Raw genomic sequence first — 14792 nt, 5'->3', positions numbered from 1 at the left:
GCACTATGTTTTTGGGCTGAGATGACAGAATTTGGGTCTGCCATGCAGCATGGGCATGCGTGAGGGCTGGGAGAGCACCTTTTCTCTCCACAGCCATCTTCCCAGAACGCAGCTGAGAGAGGAATGGGAATTGTATCGCTACCCTTTCTCTGCTCGCTAGGACTAGCATGGGAATGAGCAGAGTGGTGCAGGGAACAGCAAATCCTTGTCTTGGTATGCTGTGGTCAGGCATCCTTACTGCTTAGCCATTGGAAAACAGCCTCAACGTGACAATCTGGAGTAAAAGAAGCCAAAATTGGGACGGCGGAGGCTGGCCTAATGCAGGATTGAAAGTCACCCTGATGGCGAGTGCCTTTTCTAGTCCCTTAGCCTCTGAGTCTGCATCCCTGCCTGCCCCCATGGCTGCCCGAGAGGCAAAGTGTGGCACAGCACAGGGAAATGAGAAAAACAAATGAAGTCAGGTTTCCTAAGAGTGAAGGGGAAGTGTGACTTGGCATCTCTAACGCTGTGTTTAACATGCCGGCAAGGTATTTAAAATTGAAGTGCTTGCACACAATTTAAAAATAGACAGTTTATTAATCTAAACTGCAAGTGTATGTAGAAGAGGCCTCGAGATTGACATCTTTGGGATTAGTTTAGCCCTGCGTTTTTCCAGAGGTCATTGCCATGGTGCTCAGGAGGTTTGTGGAATAAATGGGGCCAGCATTCTTCCTGGGACCACACGCTAAAAACTAATACATAACGTTTAATTTACTGTCTCCATAGCTAGCCCAACCATTTTTCACATAATAATATTGGATTAGAGCTACCAGAAGCTGAGGGGGGGAGCGGGAGGTGGGCAGGGTTTGTCTGTCCATCCTCGAAGAATGGGGAGATGGGTGTTTTTTCCCCTTTTCTAGAATACATTGGAAGACAAATCAGATTTAACCCTCCCAGCTCCAGGACCCTTGGCTTATTAGGGCATTAACACTGCTGCAGTCAGGACTGTTATTCTGAGTCACAACTGAAGGCTTTGAGCCTCATCCCCATGTTTTTTAGGACATGTGCAATCCTGCTTATTCAAAAATGGTCCTTGCTCTCTATTTAGAAAATAAAGAAACTAAACAATAGCGGAGCTTGGGGTCTGCACTCTGCAGAAATTCTGCAGAGGGCTTTTCCAGAAATAAATGAGCTGTTCACCAAAGCCCATTAGCAGTTGGGTCTAGCCAACACATGAAGCCAGAGGGCCTCCCTGCTCTGCCCATCTGTCCCCTGGAACGTGGAGGCTGGGCTCTTGAGGAAGCCTTTGATGGGTGCCCTCAGCCCCGTGGGCTCCCACTGCCCCTCCCAGTGCCTGGCATCCCTGTTGGGCTGAGCTGAGGAGCAAGCCAGCCCCAGGATATGGTCAGCGCAGCCCTCAGTTGGCAGAAGTGGTTTTGTCCAAGGAAATACTGAGCACCCCAGCAGGCAACTCCTCTGTGACCCTTTCAGGACATCACATCACCCTGCAGCCGTAGAGCTGGGCTTTATGGCAGAGATCTGCACTGCACACTGGGCCATGCCTCTTGCCCTCATGGCAGGGCTGGCAGCTCACACCCACGGGGTTGAACTCGGCATCCCAAGCTGCCCTCCTCCACCGCCTCCCCAAGCCTGTCTTCCCTCCATGCCCGTGCTGGCTGCACTGCTGTGCTGCTCTCGTGGAGAGCTGTCCAAGCCTGGGGGATTGCTTGCTGCTGACTGAACCGATTTGTATGCTGAGTCATTTTTCCACTTTCTCATATCTTTCCAAAAAAATGCACATTTTTTCATGTTTCATTTCAGCCCAGAGGCAAATATTTCTGGAATACTTGCCTTTCTCCAAGGTATTATGCTTTTTAATAATGTTGTCACCACACTTGACCTGTCCAATTCAGATGATATCTACACTTCCTTTCACAAACACACACATCTCCAAGCAGTCATTTACTGTCAAATCTTGCCAGCTGATTCTCAGAAACAAACATCTGCAGAGCTGCATTTCCAGTGTACATTTTTTCACAATGCAGTGTGCTATATTTAGCCCAGTTTAGCTAATTTATAAATTAGAATTTTAAATTTCATTTTTCCCTCAAAGTACTCTAATCATAAAGTTCAATTGTAACTCAGTGTACATTTCTTCAGATGCTGTCAAACTCCCATAGTAATTTTCCTGCTAGAGTTCACTGTGTGTAGAATTTAGACTTACCTACTATGGACTTGAAGTTTATCAGTGATATCTTAGGTCTCAAATATCACAGAGCTTTTTAACCTTCTAAAAGGCCCTTTTTTTTCTGTGCTACTTATTAAAATAAATAGCATAATTACTGAAGGAAGAGGTAGTTGCACTGCAAAGGTGCTGAGAGCTTTAGTTCAGTTTACAAAGCTATTGAGAGATTTAGTGGCACTTTAAAAGGGCAGATGAGGACATGTAAGCACTGCTCCACCTCAGCACTCCTGTGCCTTATCATGAGAATTTCTGGTGTGGTCCTCACATACCATTTCCAGCAGGGCCTGATTCTGCCCCAGCCACCAGACCTGGGGTAAAAATGACTGTCCCATTCATTTGTACTTTCCTAGACCCAGCGGCCTGGTCCCCTCATGGGGCAGAGTCCCTTGCAAAGAGCAGAGCCAGACCCACAGCCCAGTATTCCATCCCAGCACAGTCCCACAGCTCAGCAGACGCTCTCCATGGCTTTGAGGACAGCTCAGAGACAGTCAGAGAGCTTGACAGAGCTCACAACATGAATTTCTCCTTTCTCTTGCAGTCAATTTTGTTGTCGGCCTCAATCAAGCGGGAAGGAGATTCTCCGACAGCATCACCCCACTCCTCAGATGACATCCATCACTCAGACAGATACCAGGTAAGCAGGTAGATGCTGTTGCTGGTCTCAGCCTTAGGCAGGGAGCCAGCACAACCCAGTGCCCACAGCTCTCTCTGTGTGACAGCCTTGCTCTTGGCTATGCAATCACTGCCCTGGTCCTCCTGCCAACATCATGGGGACGTGAACACTTGGCCCTCACAGGACTGAGAAGGTGGGCTTTTGTCTGCAAAGTCCTCCCAGCTCCAACTAGAACCACAGTGGTATTTAAAAATGTTTTTAAATCTTTGTAGCAGTTTCTGTTGCATTATATTCACCATTTTGGTCTCATTTCCATGGCTATGTTTGTCATTACCCACCCTGTGCCCATTGAGAAGCATTCAGAGAAGTGATGTTTTTTTTTTTACTCATGACTCCCATCCAAGACAGAAATGAGTGTGGACAATCCACAGCCATGCCAGCCTGTTTTATAAAACATTCTCTTCCCAGAGGAGCAGCAGGTCTTGACTTCGGTGATGCAATGAGTAAAACATGAGGGAGATGGAGCAAGAAATGAAAAGGGCAGCAGCACAAGTAGAGCTTGGCTGGTTTTAAGTCCATCTGTATTTTGGGGGCTGGCTGGCACACTTGACTCCAACTCAACACACATCCAACTGTTTGGCTGCAAGTCTGTACTCAGCCACTGGCTTCAAGTAGGCTCTGAAAGACAGCAGATAAATTAATGTTGGTCATCAGCACAGACCCAAGCATGTATCCACCTGCTGTGTAGACAGGCTGGGTGGGCTGAGGCTGTACCAGCGTGGCAAATGCCCATCACCATCTATTCTGTGGTGGTCTGCAGCCATACCCTGTGGCCAGGGCCAGGCAGGCACTCGTATCTTCCTGCATCAGCTGCTTTGCACATGCCAAGTCTGTGTTTGAAGCTGCAGAGAGAGGCTGATGACCAGTGCTGAGGCTCTTATTGAGCAGTCCCAGTTATAACACGTGTTCCTGAAGATGAGTCCTGTTAGTAGCAGATTCATACATTTGTTTACCATTATTCCATCCTCTGTCCTACTTATTGGTTATATTATCAGTTGTGGATCATATTCTCATGTGGCTTTGAGGTATAACTTGGTGTCACATCACAGCTGCTTTACCCTCCCATGAACAATAAAAGCTGGAGCAAAGTAAGAGAAGCAAAACCTTGCAGAAGATACAGAAATGCCTGTTTCAGGTAATCCTGCTCTCTTTCCTGCCTGTTTATTAAGGCTAATAAATAAATTATGTTCATTTCAAAAGAGCATGGAAGAAATTTTTGCTATGGCCCCTTTGCTGGAGAGCTTCCCTCCCTTCCCACTCTGCCAGACATCAGTCTCTGTGAGATTGGTGGCCCCTTGCAGCCCTCTGTTCCTGTACATTTTTATTATGTCATACTCAAAGACAAATATTCTTAGCAGAAGCCCCTCTATGTGCTGAGTCCAGCTACTCTCTAATGTGCTTTAAGTTTGTGAGCATATTTTATGGAGGGTTGCAGCTCTTAATGCAAATGTGTAATGGGAGTTGTTCGTCTGCACTGCAGGGAGAAAACACCTCTAGGGCCTGATTTTCATTTATGCTTGTGCTGGCTGAGTTACGCTGCACTGGCAGTGTAAAGGGACCTCAGAGTGGGTGCCAAGGGTGTGTAAAGCCTCAGTGTATTCTTAATAAAGCCACAATATGAACGAGAATTCAGTCTGCCTGGCTTACCAAGGGAAAAAGCCCAGGAAGCAGAGCAGAAGACTCTCACGGTGGTGATTTTTAAGGGCTGCAAAATTTAGCTTTCCATATGCAGAGGTGTGCTGGAATTATGACTGTCCCTTGTGTTGTGATCTAATCATGATTATACACTGTATTAGGAACATGCTGGAACGTGCGTTATTGGCGTTTGGGTTTTCAGAATTCCTGTGGCTCAGTTTTCTCAGTCTTTGTGCTTATATACCAATGGGGATACTTAGGGAAGGAGATTAATGAATAGGAGTGCTACGGAAACAGGGGCTTGCACAGCACTAGGGCTGCTTGCATTGCTCCCCATGCTGAGAGGGGGCTGTGGTGTGGGCTCCTGGATGTGGGGAGGAGGCATCCTCCTGCCTCCCCTGTGCCAAGCCTGGTTGCTGGAGTTTGGTACGTGGAGACTGATCTGATCGAGGTAGTGGCAGCCAATGGATTTGGTCAGTAGGGGCTGCTCCTCTTACAGTATGTTCTGTCAGACGGAGCTTTGAGTGAAAACAAAGCCATTTTAGTTACACTTAGATAAAACCCTGAATACCCAGTGGAGAAATCAACAGCAAATTACAAGTGATACATCGTACTGCAAAGATGGCATTTCAGGCTTGGAGGGAGCCCACAGAATATTTGTGACTGAACAGCAAGTGTAGTGTAAGCAGAAGCCTAAATGCTTCTTGTTCAGGGAATGCTCACCTCCCTCCCCCTGAGCTCAGGTAAGTGTGCCTCCCAAAAGACAGCTCAATTCATTAAAAGGGTAAAGCCAACAATCAGCAGCTTTGATTTTGTAAGTAAGCCATGTATGAAAATCCAGCTGCATGTTCAGCAGGCAGGCAGAGCTGGGATGTTGGACAGACTGTGCAAAGCTCACCAGCCAGCACCTGAACTGTCCCGCTGCCCATCATCACCTGGGGCAGCGAAACGTGTGTCGGGGTGGTTTTTGTTTTCCATCTGAAAAAGAAGTGACAGACTGTCGGGTGCCAGAGAGGAGACCCAAAATGTAGGTTTGATTCCAGGAAACAAAGTCTGAGGAAACTGCAGAGAGGGGAACAGATGGGATTTGTGTGTATAGGAGCCTCTGCTGCCCAATTTGTGGCCCCCAGCTCTGTCCCAACCTCAGGCCGGTCTGCTGGGCCCATCCTACACTACAAGTGTGCAGCAGATATGGGAGGGAAACCCATGAGACAGTTCTGACCGCCCAGGTTTGCTGAAACATGGAAAGGAAAAGAGGGAGGAGTGCCTGGAAAGCGCAGGCTCTGCCTGTAGCCAAGGTGTCCCCGCGGTAGGGGCCATTTCTGGCTAGCGCAGGCAGGTGGCAGAGCCCTGGATGCTCAGCCTGGCCGGCAAATGCAGATGGTGTCAGCAGGCGGGAAGGATGGGGCTCCACTGCCCAGGGCTCTGCTGCCCCGAGGCTCGACTCCCCCAGGCAGGGCAGGGCCAGGCCGCGGCAAGAGCCACACAACGGCCCTTGCCTTGGGGTCTTATTGCCCCTGGATTCTGATTGGCCAGGAGCCCTTGGGCCGCAGTCTCTGATTGGGCAGAGGAAGTTGGAGAGTGACGCTCTGGTGCCTGATTGGCCAGTGTCTTTGCGTTATTTTTTAGGGCTAAGGCTCTGTTTGGCTAGTGACGTTGGGCCTAAAGGGTGCTCAATCACTATTGGACAAGGGAATCTTGTTGGACGAGGAAATCAAGCAAGCTGCTTCCCAGTTGTTCCCAGTCTCTGATTGGTCAGCTGCCTCGGGGCAGCAACCTGCCTTTGGGGTCTGATTAATCATGGCCCCTTGGGTTCCAGTGGGTCCTGATTGACCAGGCACTCCAGGGTCTCTGTAACCCCTGATTTCTGATTGGCCAGGCACCCCAGGGCCCCAGTAATCTCTGATTTCTGATTGGTTAGGTACACAGGGTCCCCGTAACCCCCGAATTTTGATTGGCCAGATGCTCCGGGGTCCAGCCGCCCCGGGGCTCTGATTGGCCGGGCTCGCCGGGCGCTGCCGCCCCCTGTCGGTTGTCATGGGAACTGCCTGCTGAACTCTCACCCGCGCGCCGCGGGTCACATGACCGGGGCCAACATGGCGGCGGCCGCCGGGGGCTGATCGGCGGCGCCCGCTGGGCCGCGCCGCATCCACCCGCATCCCGGGCCCGCCGCCCGCTGCCCGCCCGCGGCGCCCGCGGCTATGCAGAGCGGCAAGAGGGGGCCCGGCGGCGGGGGCCGGGAAGAGGTGGGTGCCGCGGTGGGGGAGGAGGCCCGCGGACGGTGCGTTGTCCCGGGGATGCGCGGGGAGGGGGGAACCGGGCCGGGCCTTGTGTACGGGTGAGGGGCGAAGTGTTTGCATCCGCGTCCTGACGCTCTTGTCTCCTCTCTGCAGACCTTCCTGCGGGTGCGAGCGAACCGGCAGACCCGGCTGAACGGTGAGTGCGGCCCCCGTCGCGCCTGCCCCTCCGGAGAAGTTTCCAGAGTTGGGCCGAGTTGTGTGACACCCCCACGTCCCCCACACCGCAGGCCGGGAGCCGCCGCCAGCCTCGCCGGGAGAGCGCAGGGGGCGTTCGGGTGAAGCCCTCCACGCTCACCCCCGGCTCCCCAGGGAAGCGGCTGCCACCGCGGGGATCCCCCAGGCGCTATAAAACAGGCCCCGAAACCCGTGTTTTCTGCGGGGGGCCCGGCTGCCGAGCTTTCACAGCTCACATGGCCGAATCTTGAAGTAAACTTTTAAGAAGCCTGAGCGTCATCTGACGTCATGGTTTGTTTTGTTTGGTTTTTTTTTTCTCGCAAACCCACAGATGCTGGTGGGGTACTTTTATTCTTGTATCCGTGGGTGCTCCTAACAAGAAAGCAACTATTTCTAGTGGGTAGTGGCCTGGTATTAAAAAAAAAAATCAGACCAGACATCATTTGATTTCAGAGAGAGCGGAAACCCATCTCTCTGTTTTGAAATTGGAAAGAAAAGGTGAAAAGAAACTTTTTTTATTAGATCTGGAGAAGTTGAAACTTTTCTCAAAGTTCAGAGGTCAGAACTTAACCATGTACACAGTAACAACGTTCTTTCATCTGGGTTTGTACTGCTTATAGCTACCTTAGTATGTAATATTTAGTCAGAATTTGGTTATTCAGGTTAATAGGCGGCTCATGAATCTCGAGCTTCCTGGTGTGATAGTTCACTATAACACCTCTTATGTGCATTTGGAGTTTATTTAGAAAATCTGCTTGAACAAAATAGCAAAAAGATTTAGAGTGTTCTGATAGAAAACACTTTGCTTGAATTTGAAGCCTCCATGTTTAGTGTAGTCTTAAGCAAATAGAAGCTACTGATCCATGTCTTTGGTAAGTTAGACATAGGTGAATTCAGAGCTAGCCTTAGGATTATTTAAATATCAACCCAGAGGGCCAAAAACTGCAAACTCCGGAATGTCTGTTAAGTCACAGAACAAAGAAATGAGTTGCCTTGCACCAGTGACAGGCAACTGCTGGCAGGTGCTCACTCTGCACTCCAGGATGAGTGCAGAGAGCTGCCAGTGGTGGCAGGCAGACACAGACTTCAGATGGCTCAGGTACACGAGGTGCTGCTCTGCAGTGACTTGTTTTGTGTGACCGAGGTCTCTGGAGTCAAGGATGTCAAACTGTTCCTTTATCATAGTTGGATAGCTAGAGCTAAGTTTTCTCCTTCCACCTTTTTTTCAGGCCAACAATGAAGGTGCAGTCACCTTATTTTAAATATTTTTTTTAAAGTCTGAGCCAGACTTGTGAAATTCTTGGTGTTGTGGAGTCCTTCAGTGTGAGACAAAGCTCTTGGGGAGAGCGTGCTCTGCTGAACTGGCTCAGTATTGCTTCAGGCATTTGTCTCTGTCCTGAAGCAGGGCTGCAGCACAATCTGGGTAGACTGTGATCTCCTTTTGGGAGCTCTTCTTGGCCCGTGTTGTTGGATGTTTTTGTGAACCTGTGCTCACCTAAAGAGAGGCAGGTAGTTTTGTACAGCATTTGCATTGTTTTTGCTGGACGTTTTACTGTTTTTTGTGGTATAGCCATATTCTAAATGAAAGAATATATGTGCTGCCCCAATTATGCTGGGGTTTCCTGTCTGTTCTCTTCTTCACCCTGAGATGAAGAGGGTCCAGGTGTCAGGGAGCTGGATGCAGAAATTCAGGTGAAGTGCTTTGGGTCCCAAAGAAGGTCAGATTAGATCAGAACTGGTTCCTTCTGACCTTAGCTTTTTGTGACTGATTACTGCTGTTCCCAGAACATACCTGTAGTGATGTCTGGTCCAGTCTGCACCCACACAAATGGGTTGGGAGGGTTCTACTGCTCCTTTCTCTGCGTGTGTCTTTACACTTGTACTTCTGAACGCTGGCTGCTTTCTAGTTTCTTCCTCCACATTTGTTTCTACTGAAATAACTGCAGTATTTGTAAGCTGTGCCACCTTATTGTTGAGTAATTTGAGCAGTAATGCTTTAGATGGAGAACACTGGAGTGCTTTAGGGAAAAAACCTCTTATTTATCTATATCTTGTATTTTAATGAGCTTCTAATCAATCATGTAACTTTAGTTTCCTAATCCTGATTATTTTACATGAACAGAAGATGTGTAGGACTTGTCCAAGGACAGCTGGCTCTTTGTTTCATGTTCTCATTGACATACGGCAGAAACTTAAGATATAGCAAATGCAGTCTGTCAAATAAAAATCTATTTCATTTGTTTTTATTATGTTTTATGTGTACTTTTCAATATTGTTGTAACCTGTTTATCTTGGTATTTCTGTCAAGCATTTATGAGCTGAGTTCTAGAAGCACTTCTGGAAACTCCTCCCGTAAGAAGGGCTCAGTGTTTGCTCTTCTTCCACATTGTCCTTGACTCTAATCTTGGCTGCCCAGGCTGTTTGTGACTCAGTCTTGTTTGGACCTTGATGTTTTCTATCCTATTGTGTTCATTCAGGAATGTGTAAAAGGAGCTAAGGGAAGAGAAGGTAGAGAGGGAAGTGTCTTCTGTGAGCTTCTGTTGGCCTGGCCACAACATGATTAGGTCCTGATAGTAACATGGTTCACACGTACCTGACTGGTCAGAATTTTAATTCTGTAAGTCAAATCTATGACTTAAATTGAGCTGTAAGTAAGGCAAATGAATTTTCAAGCTCAGGAGCAGGAGATTAATGTTGTGTCTGTTAGGCTCTTGGTTGAGTGTTTGTATCACAATTTCCCTGTCAGCCTCAGTGAGTTAATCCTGCACCTCTCACCTGTGCTAAACTCACTTTCCAGAGGTTGTGTCCTTGTGAACCCAGACATAGGAGGTGCTGATTCCTGATGAACCTCTGTGACAAAGGAAGCATTTCTTTGATTTGCCTTATTTCCAGTGTTGCCAAACTGGGAACTTAAAGCCAACGGGTAAATTGATGCTTGTGGAGTTTAGCAGTGCAGAGCAGGTTAGGTAGTCATTCAAAATTAGAGGCACAAAGTTTGGCTTAGTGTATCAGAACATGGATTCAGCAGGTTAAGTAGGTGCCAACCTCAGAGAATAGTGTCAGATTGAAGGTTGCTGAAAATCATCTGTGTGGAACTTTGGCCATGCAAATCTGAAAGCTGCACTGAAACCCTTTTGTGAATCTGGTCCTTAATGTTCTTTTTTGGGCAGATGAGCAGCAAACTGTACTTAAGGTCTGAAACGGATTCTTTCTTGACCATCTGTTTTCTTGCTTTTGCTGCTTGAGATCGCTTTCTGGGCTCTGCCACTACTGCCGTTGTTCCCTTGCATCAGATGCTGTGGATGAGTTTGATCATTCACAAAAGCTTTGTGATAGATCTAACAAAAGTGGGTATAGCCACTCCTCAGGATTCCTGCAGTAGATTTGCAGAGAGCAGGAGTTAGCTCTTGTGCTTGAATATCTTTGACTTAAGTTTAGGGTTGTTTCTAAAGTTTGTGTTCTCAGGTGAGTTGTGAAGTAGGTCCTTACAAAGCTCCATTTGCACCTCCCTGAGAAGTTGAGTCCAGTTTTGGTGGTTACCCTAAGCCTGTCTCTCCAAACAGACCGTGCAGTTTGTTGAATCACTAGCACCATGTCCTGTGCTTTTGTAGCTGATATGTGGGGGAGGAATAAAGCTGGATGATTTTCACTGGAAAGGAGACAAAAATGCTTCCACTTAATTTGATTGGCCTGCCATTGCAGGAGCTGCTAATGATGTCTGCATAGGACTCAGGGGACCACTCAAACTGGTGGAGGGAACCATAAGAGATATTGCTAGTAACTTAATCATGACCTTTGATGCTGCAGGAGAGGTTGGTGCAATGTCCACTGCTAGATGCTGTGTAAGAGCACTTCTGAGGTAATTAGTGCCCTGTCCTGAAGGTGAATTTTTGCTTGGGGAGGGGAGTACTAGTGATAACTAAAATCCATTAGCTTTTTTCACAGGAAGTTTGGCTGGAACTAGATAGTAACATGATCTTTAGGCATTAATAAGATTCAGCCTTGATGATGAGAGCCTATTGTTAGAAAAAAATCCTCGGTCTCTTCTGCCAATAAGGCAGCAGTGGTGGGTTGGCTCCTTGTCTCTGCACCTGTGGGAAGGCAGGGACCAGTGTGCCCTCAGCAGCAGAGGCTTTGTCAAGTGCACTTTGACTCCTTCTCTAGTGCAAGCAGCCTCTCACCCTGCATAGCCCCATGTTAGAGAACTACATATCGAGCAATTCCATAGCCAGCACAGCTCCTAGGTTAAGTCAGAGGCCATAACTGAGACCCCCTGCCCTTGCAGAGGATCCAGTTCTTGCTCACCTCTGTGTGCTACTTTCTCATTCATCTGCTGTGGTGACTTAAACTCCCCGGGTGCCTGATGGTTTTGTGTAATCTGAAGGAGAACATGCACTTGCAGCAGGAGCCGTGTGTAGGGTAATGTACATCTTTAAAAGTGAGGCCTCAGAGGTGCTGGAAGCCCTCTGATAGCCTAATAATAATTATTAATGCTAATAAAAACTAGTGAACTTCTCACCTCCTGGCAGAAGGTTGGAATAATAACTATGGAGTCTTTGTTCAGTCAGAGGTAAGAATAGGTCAGGCTTGTGCAAAAACCTCCTTCCCTGAGTTCTGTCCTCTTTGTACATCCAGTCCTCTACTGGCTGCATTTTTATCTTCCTGAATTGCGGGAGGGAGGGAATGACTTTTTCTTTTTTTTTCCCTCTCCATGCTCCTGCGACAGGAGCGAGGGAGAGAGGGATTAGTGAGCTAATTAGAAATGATCGCATCTATCAACACTAATTAGCAATCCTGTGGTCTCACTTGCGTGTTCTTTTGAGCTGCTCCCCTTCGGGACAGCGCCACAATCATCCCCTGCCTTTGGGGCCGCTCCGTCCCTGCCGCGCTGATGGGAAGTGATGGCCGGGCTGCGTGTGTCGGGCAGGGACAGCGCCACTCGGATGTGCTTTCCAGGCTGCTCCCTTTCCATTCCTTCTGTCACCAGGGGCACCCTTGGCCTCCCTGGGCACGACGCTGCCGCTGCTAATGACCAGAGAATGAAAATGGCAGGGGGATTTGTTTTCAACACCTCTTTCCTCCAGTGGCTTTTTAACTTGTGGCACTGCAACTCAAAGGGCTGCTTCTCTGTGGAGCTGAATGAGCCAAGATAGGGGCTGGCTGCTGGGTCTGGTGTAGAGGTGGAGCAGAGTGAGGTTCTCTTCCCAGCTCTGCACTAATTTTTCAGCAGCAGATCAGGTACTTGTTCTGGCAAAACGGTCCCAAGAATTTACCTGTAGAAGAGCCAAAATAAGTTGTCTTCCCTTTGTCACTGCTACAGTGCATGGATTGGAGGATGGCAGTAAAAAAACCCTAAAAATACTAATAAATTCACCAGGCAGACTGCTCCAACTGAATTGTTTGGCCATGGGGAGTCCTACCAGAATAATTAAACTGCTCCTTCCCTGCATTTCCCTGTTAAAAACGTGATGAGGTGAGAGAAATTTGTGTCTGCGATCAGGATAAAGAAGGCTTTGTTTCTGTGTTTCTCTCCAGATGGATGTTTGCTGAGGAATGCTCAAGTCATATCTGATTCCAGCCTCCTTCCATATTTTTTGCTGGCTCTACAGAGCTAGTGAGGCAAGAAAAGAGCATCCTAAACTTACATGAAAGAGCCATGCTGAAGGATATAGGTATGCACTAAACCAGAACTTCAGAAATCTCTTGGGCACCAAAGTACAAGCCAGAAAGAGTGTGGCTTACCTCTGCCTAAATGAGAGGGTTGTGGAACTGTCAGCGTGGTGTACCCAACACAAGAAAGAGTTGTGGAGCTTCAGCAAATAAAATTTAGACAAACGATGAAAGCTGTGTGTGTTGAGAGTCTGTGTTGTTCAAAGTGCCAGATATCAAAAACATTCTTGTTTTGGTCTCAAGTTGCCGTCTCTTAAGCTAGGAATGTCACGTTTACAGAATCCTTTCCAGCATGTGAGGAGTGGAGATGTATTTTTCAGGGAGTTTTAACACATATGTATTTCAATGAGGAAAAACAATGCCCACAGAATAGTTTGAAGCTTTCTTAGTGCTGGAGCATGAGAGAGTATAGGGGATGATGAATACTCCTAGTTCCAGATTGTGGGAAAGTATATCCTAACACAGAGAGTCCTGAGTTCAGGGAAGCCAACAAGAAAGTCTTGAAGGAGGCCTTTCTGGTCTGTGCTGATGTGTTCAGCTGAAACTTTGTAATTCACTTGATGTTTGTGCTCTAAACTGATGCACTTGATAAAACAATCAGCAGAAACTTGCCTGTACACTGGTCCTTCTCATCCTAGCATTTCAGAAGCTTTCTCTGACTCGTTGGCTGCAGGGAGCTGTTGTCCCACAGTGTTCAGGCATGAAGGCTTTCAGAGCATGCTGCAGTGCTCACAATGTCAGTAACGATTTCTGGCTAATGCAGCTTTTTGGTGGTGTCATCTCTCATTATCACATGGGCTTTCCTTGGGCTTTTTCTTGTCTCTCATTCAGAATTCTGACCTTCCTTATTAATTAAACAGTGACTTTCCTGCAGCCAGTGATTGAGTTATTCAGTAATACCTGCCTAAAGCCATCATAATAAAAGACAGAAGTTCTTTTTAATGCAAATTATTTGGTTCCAGATGTTTTGATCACATTAAACGATGGCTCAAATTAACCAGCTATTGGATTAAGCAACAGGCTACCTTGGCTGCTTTTTCTAATCATCATGATTCCTAACATGTTTGTTTCCCAGAGCATGCTCTCAAGAAGGCAGTGTAGCTGGTTTTCATGAAATAAAAGCAGTAGAGACAGAAGCTATCTAGCATGGATCCTGTGTTTTTCATAGCAAATCTCTTTCCTTTCCATAAATATTACCTGCTACCAAGATGGTGCTCTGACTTGTTTGTGGTGGTCTGAGAAGGAATTTTTCAGGGTGTACAGGAGGCTTTGTGGTCCTGGAAGTGAGTGTTAAATACCTTGTCTGAGGCTATCAGGTGCTGCATCATCCTTCCACATTCTAAGCAAGTTCTTGTAGAGGGAATAGATGTGTTAGTGGAAGGGCCTCAGACTTGGAAGGCAGAATCCAAAACAGGGTTTAGTGGCTTGATCACTCAACTTTGAAAACAATTTCAGATTTCCAGGTTTCCAAGGGAAAGATTTTAACCATTCTAATAACTTACTATGGGATGTGTAGCAGATATTCTTCTCCTAGTTGTTAAATTGTGAATAGCTGCCTCTGTGGAATCAGAGTGCTCAGCTACAGGTTACAGATTTCCTCTGAAAAGTGCCAAGTAACAGTCTCTGTACTGTTTATGGAGGTCAGAACTGGGAGTTAGAATGGGATTTTCTGGTGTGAAATCTTACCATTTTTGCCAAGGGTTTATTATTTGGAGCTGAGCAAATAAAGACTGGATCTACAAACTTGACATATCTTCCTTTTTTGTTTGTTTTCTTTCCTTGGTTTCTCCATGCAGCTCGGATTGGAAAAATGAAACGGAGGAAGCAAGACGAAGGGCAGGTATGTCCCCTCTGCAGCCGACCTCTGTCAGGATCCGAGGAGGAGATGAGTAGGCATGTGGAACAATGCCTTGCAAAGGTAGAGGCGCAACAGGATCACCAGCTGCCATTCCCTTTTCCCTTCTCTCAGCTCTGTCTGTAGTTGATCTAATGTGGGGCAAGAACTAACATTGCTGAGCTTGCAGGCAATGCTAACTGTCTCCCTAAGATCTGTAGTTACTTCTTTGTCTGGGAAGATGGATTCTTCTGGATTTTTCTGTTCTATTGCATTAGTAAC

The 14792-nt window shown here is 47.3% G+C and overlaps 1 protein-coding gene across 5 annotated transcripts in view; it reads left to right on the top strand.

Moving 5' to 3' along the window:
• RNF220 (ring finger protein 220) overlaps window positions 1-14792 on the top strand; it is a 213973-nt gene that overhangs the window by 151322 nt on the left and 47859 nt on the right. For 3 of the 5 annotated variants that reach the window (XM_053949884.1, XM_053949885.1, XM_053949883.1), the window contains 3 exons: window positions 2763-2858; window positions 6926-6968; window positions 14473-14594. In XM_053949884.1, coding sequence (XP_053805859.1) covers window positions 2763-2858; window positions 6926-6968; window positions 14473-14594 — 261 coding nt within the window. Of the gene's footprint in view, window positions 1-2762; window positions 2859-6640; window positions 6779-6925; window positions 6969-14472; window positions 14595-14792 lie in introns of those variants that run through there. The other 2 variants (XM_053949886.1, XM_053949887.1) reach the window with 2 other exon arrangements.

This window comes from Vidua chalybeata, chromosome 9, assembly GCF_026979565.1.
Source record: "Vidua chalybeata isolate OUT-0048 chromosome 9, bVidCha1 merged haplotype, whole genome shotgun sequence".
NCBI lineage: Eukaryota > Metazoa > Chordata > Aves > Passeriformes > Viduidae > Vidua > Vidua chalybeata.
The sequence above is the reverse complement of the archived record's forward strand: the minus strand, read 5'-3'. Positions and strand labels throughout refer to the sequence as shown.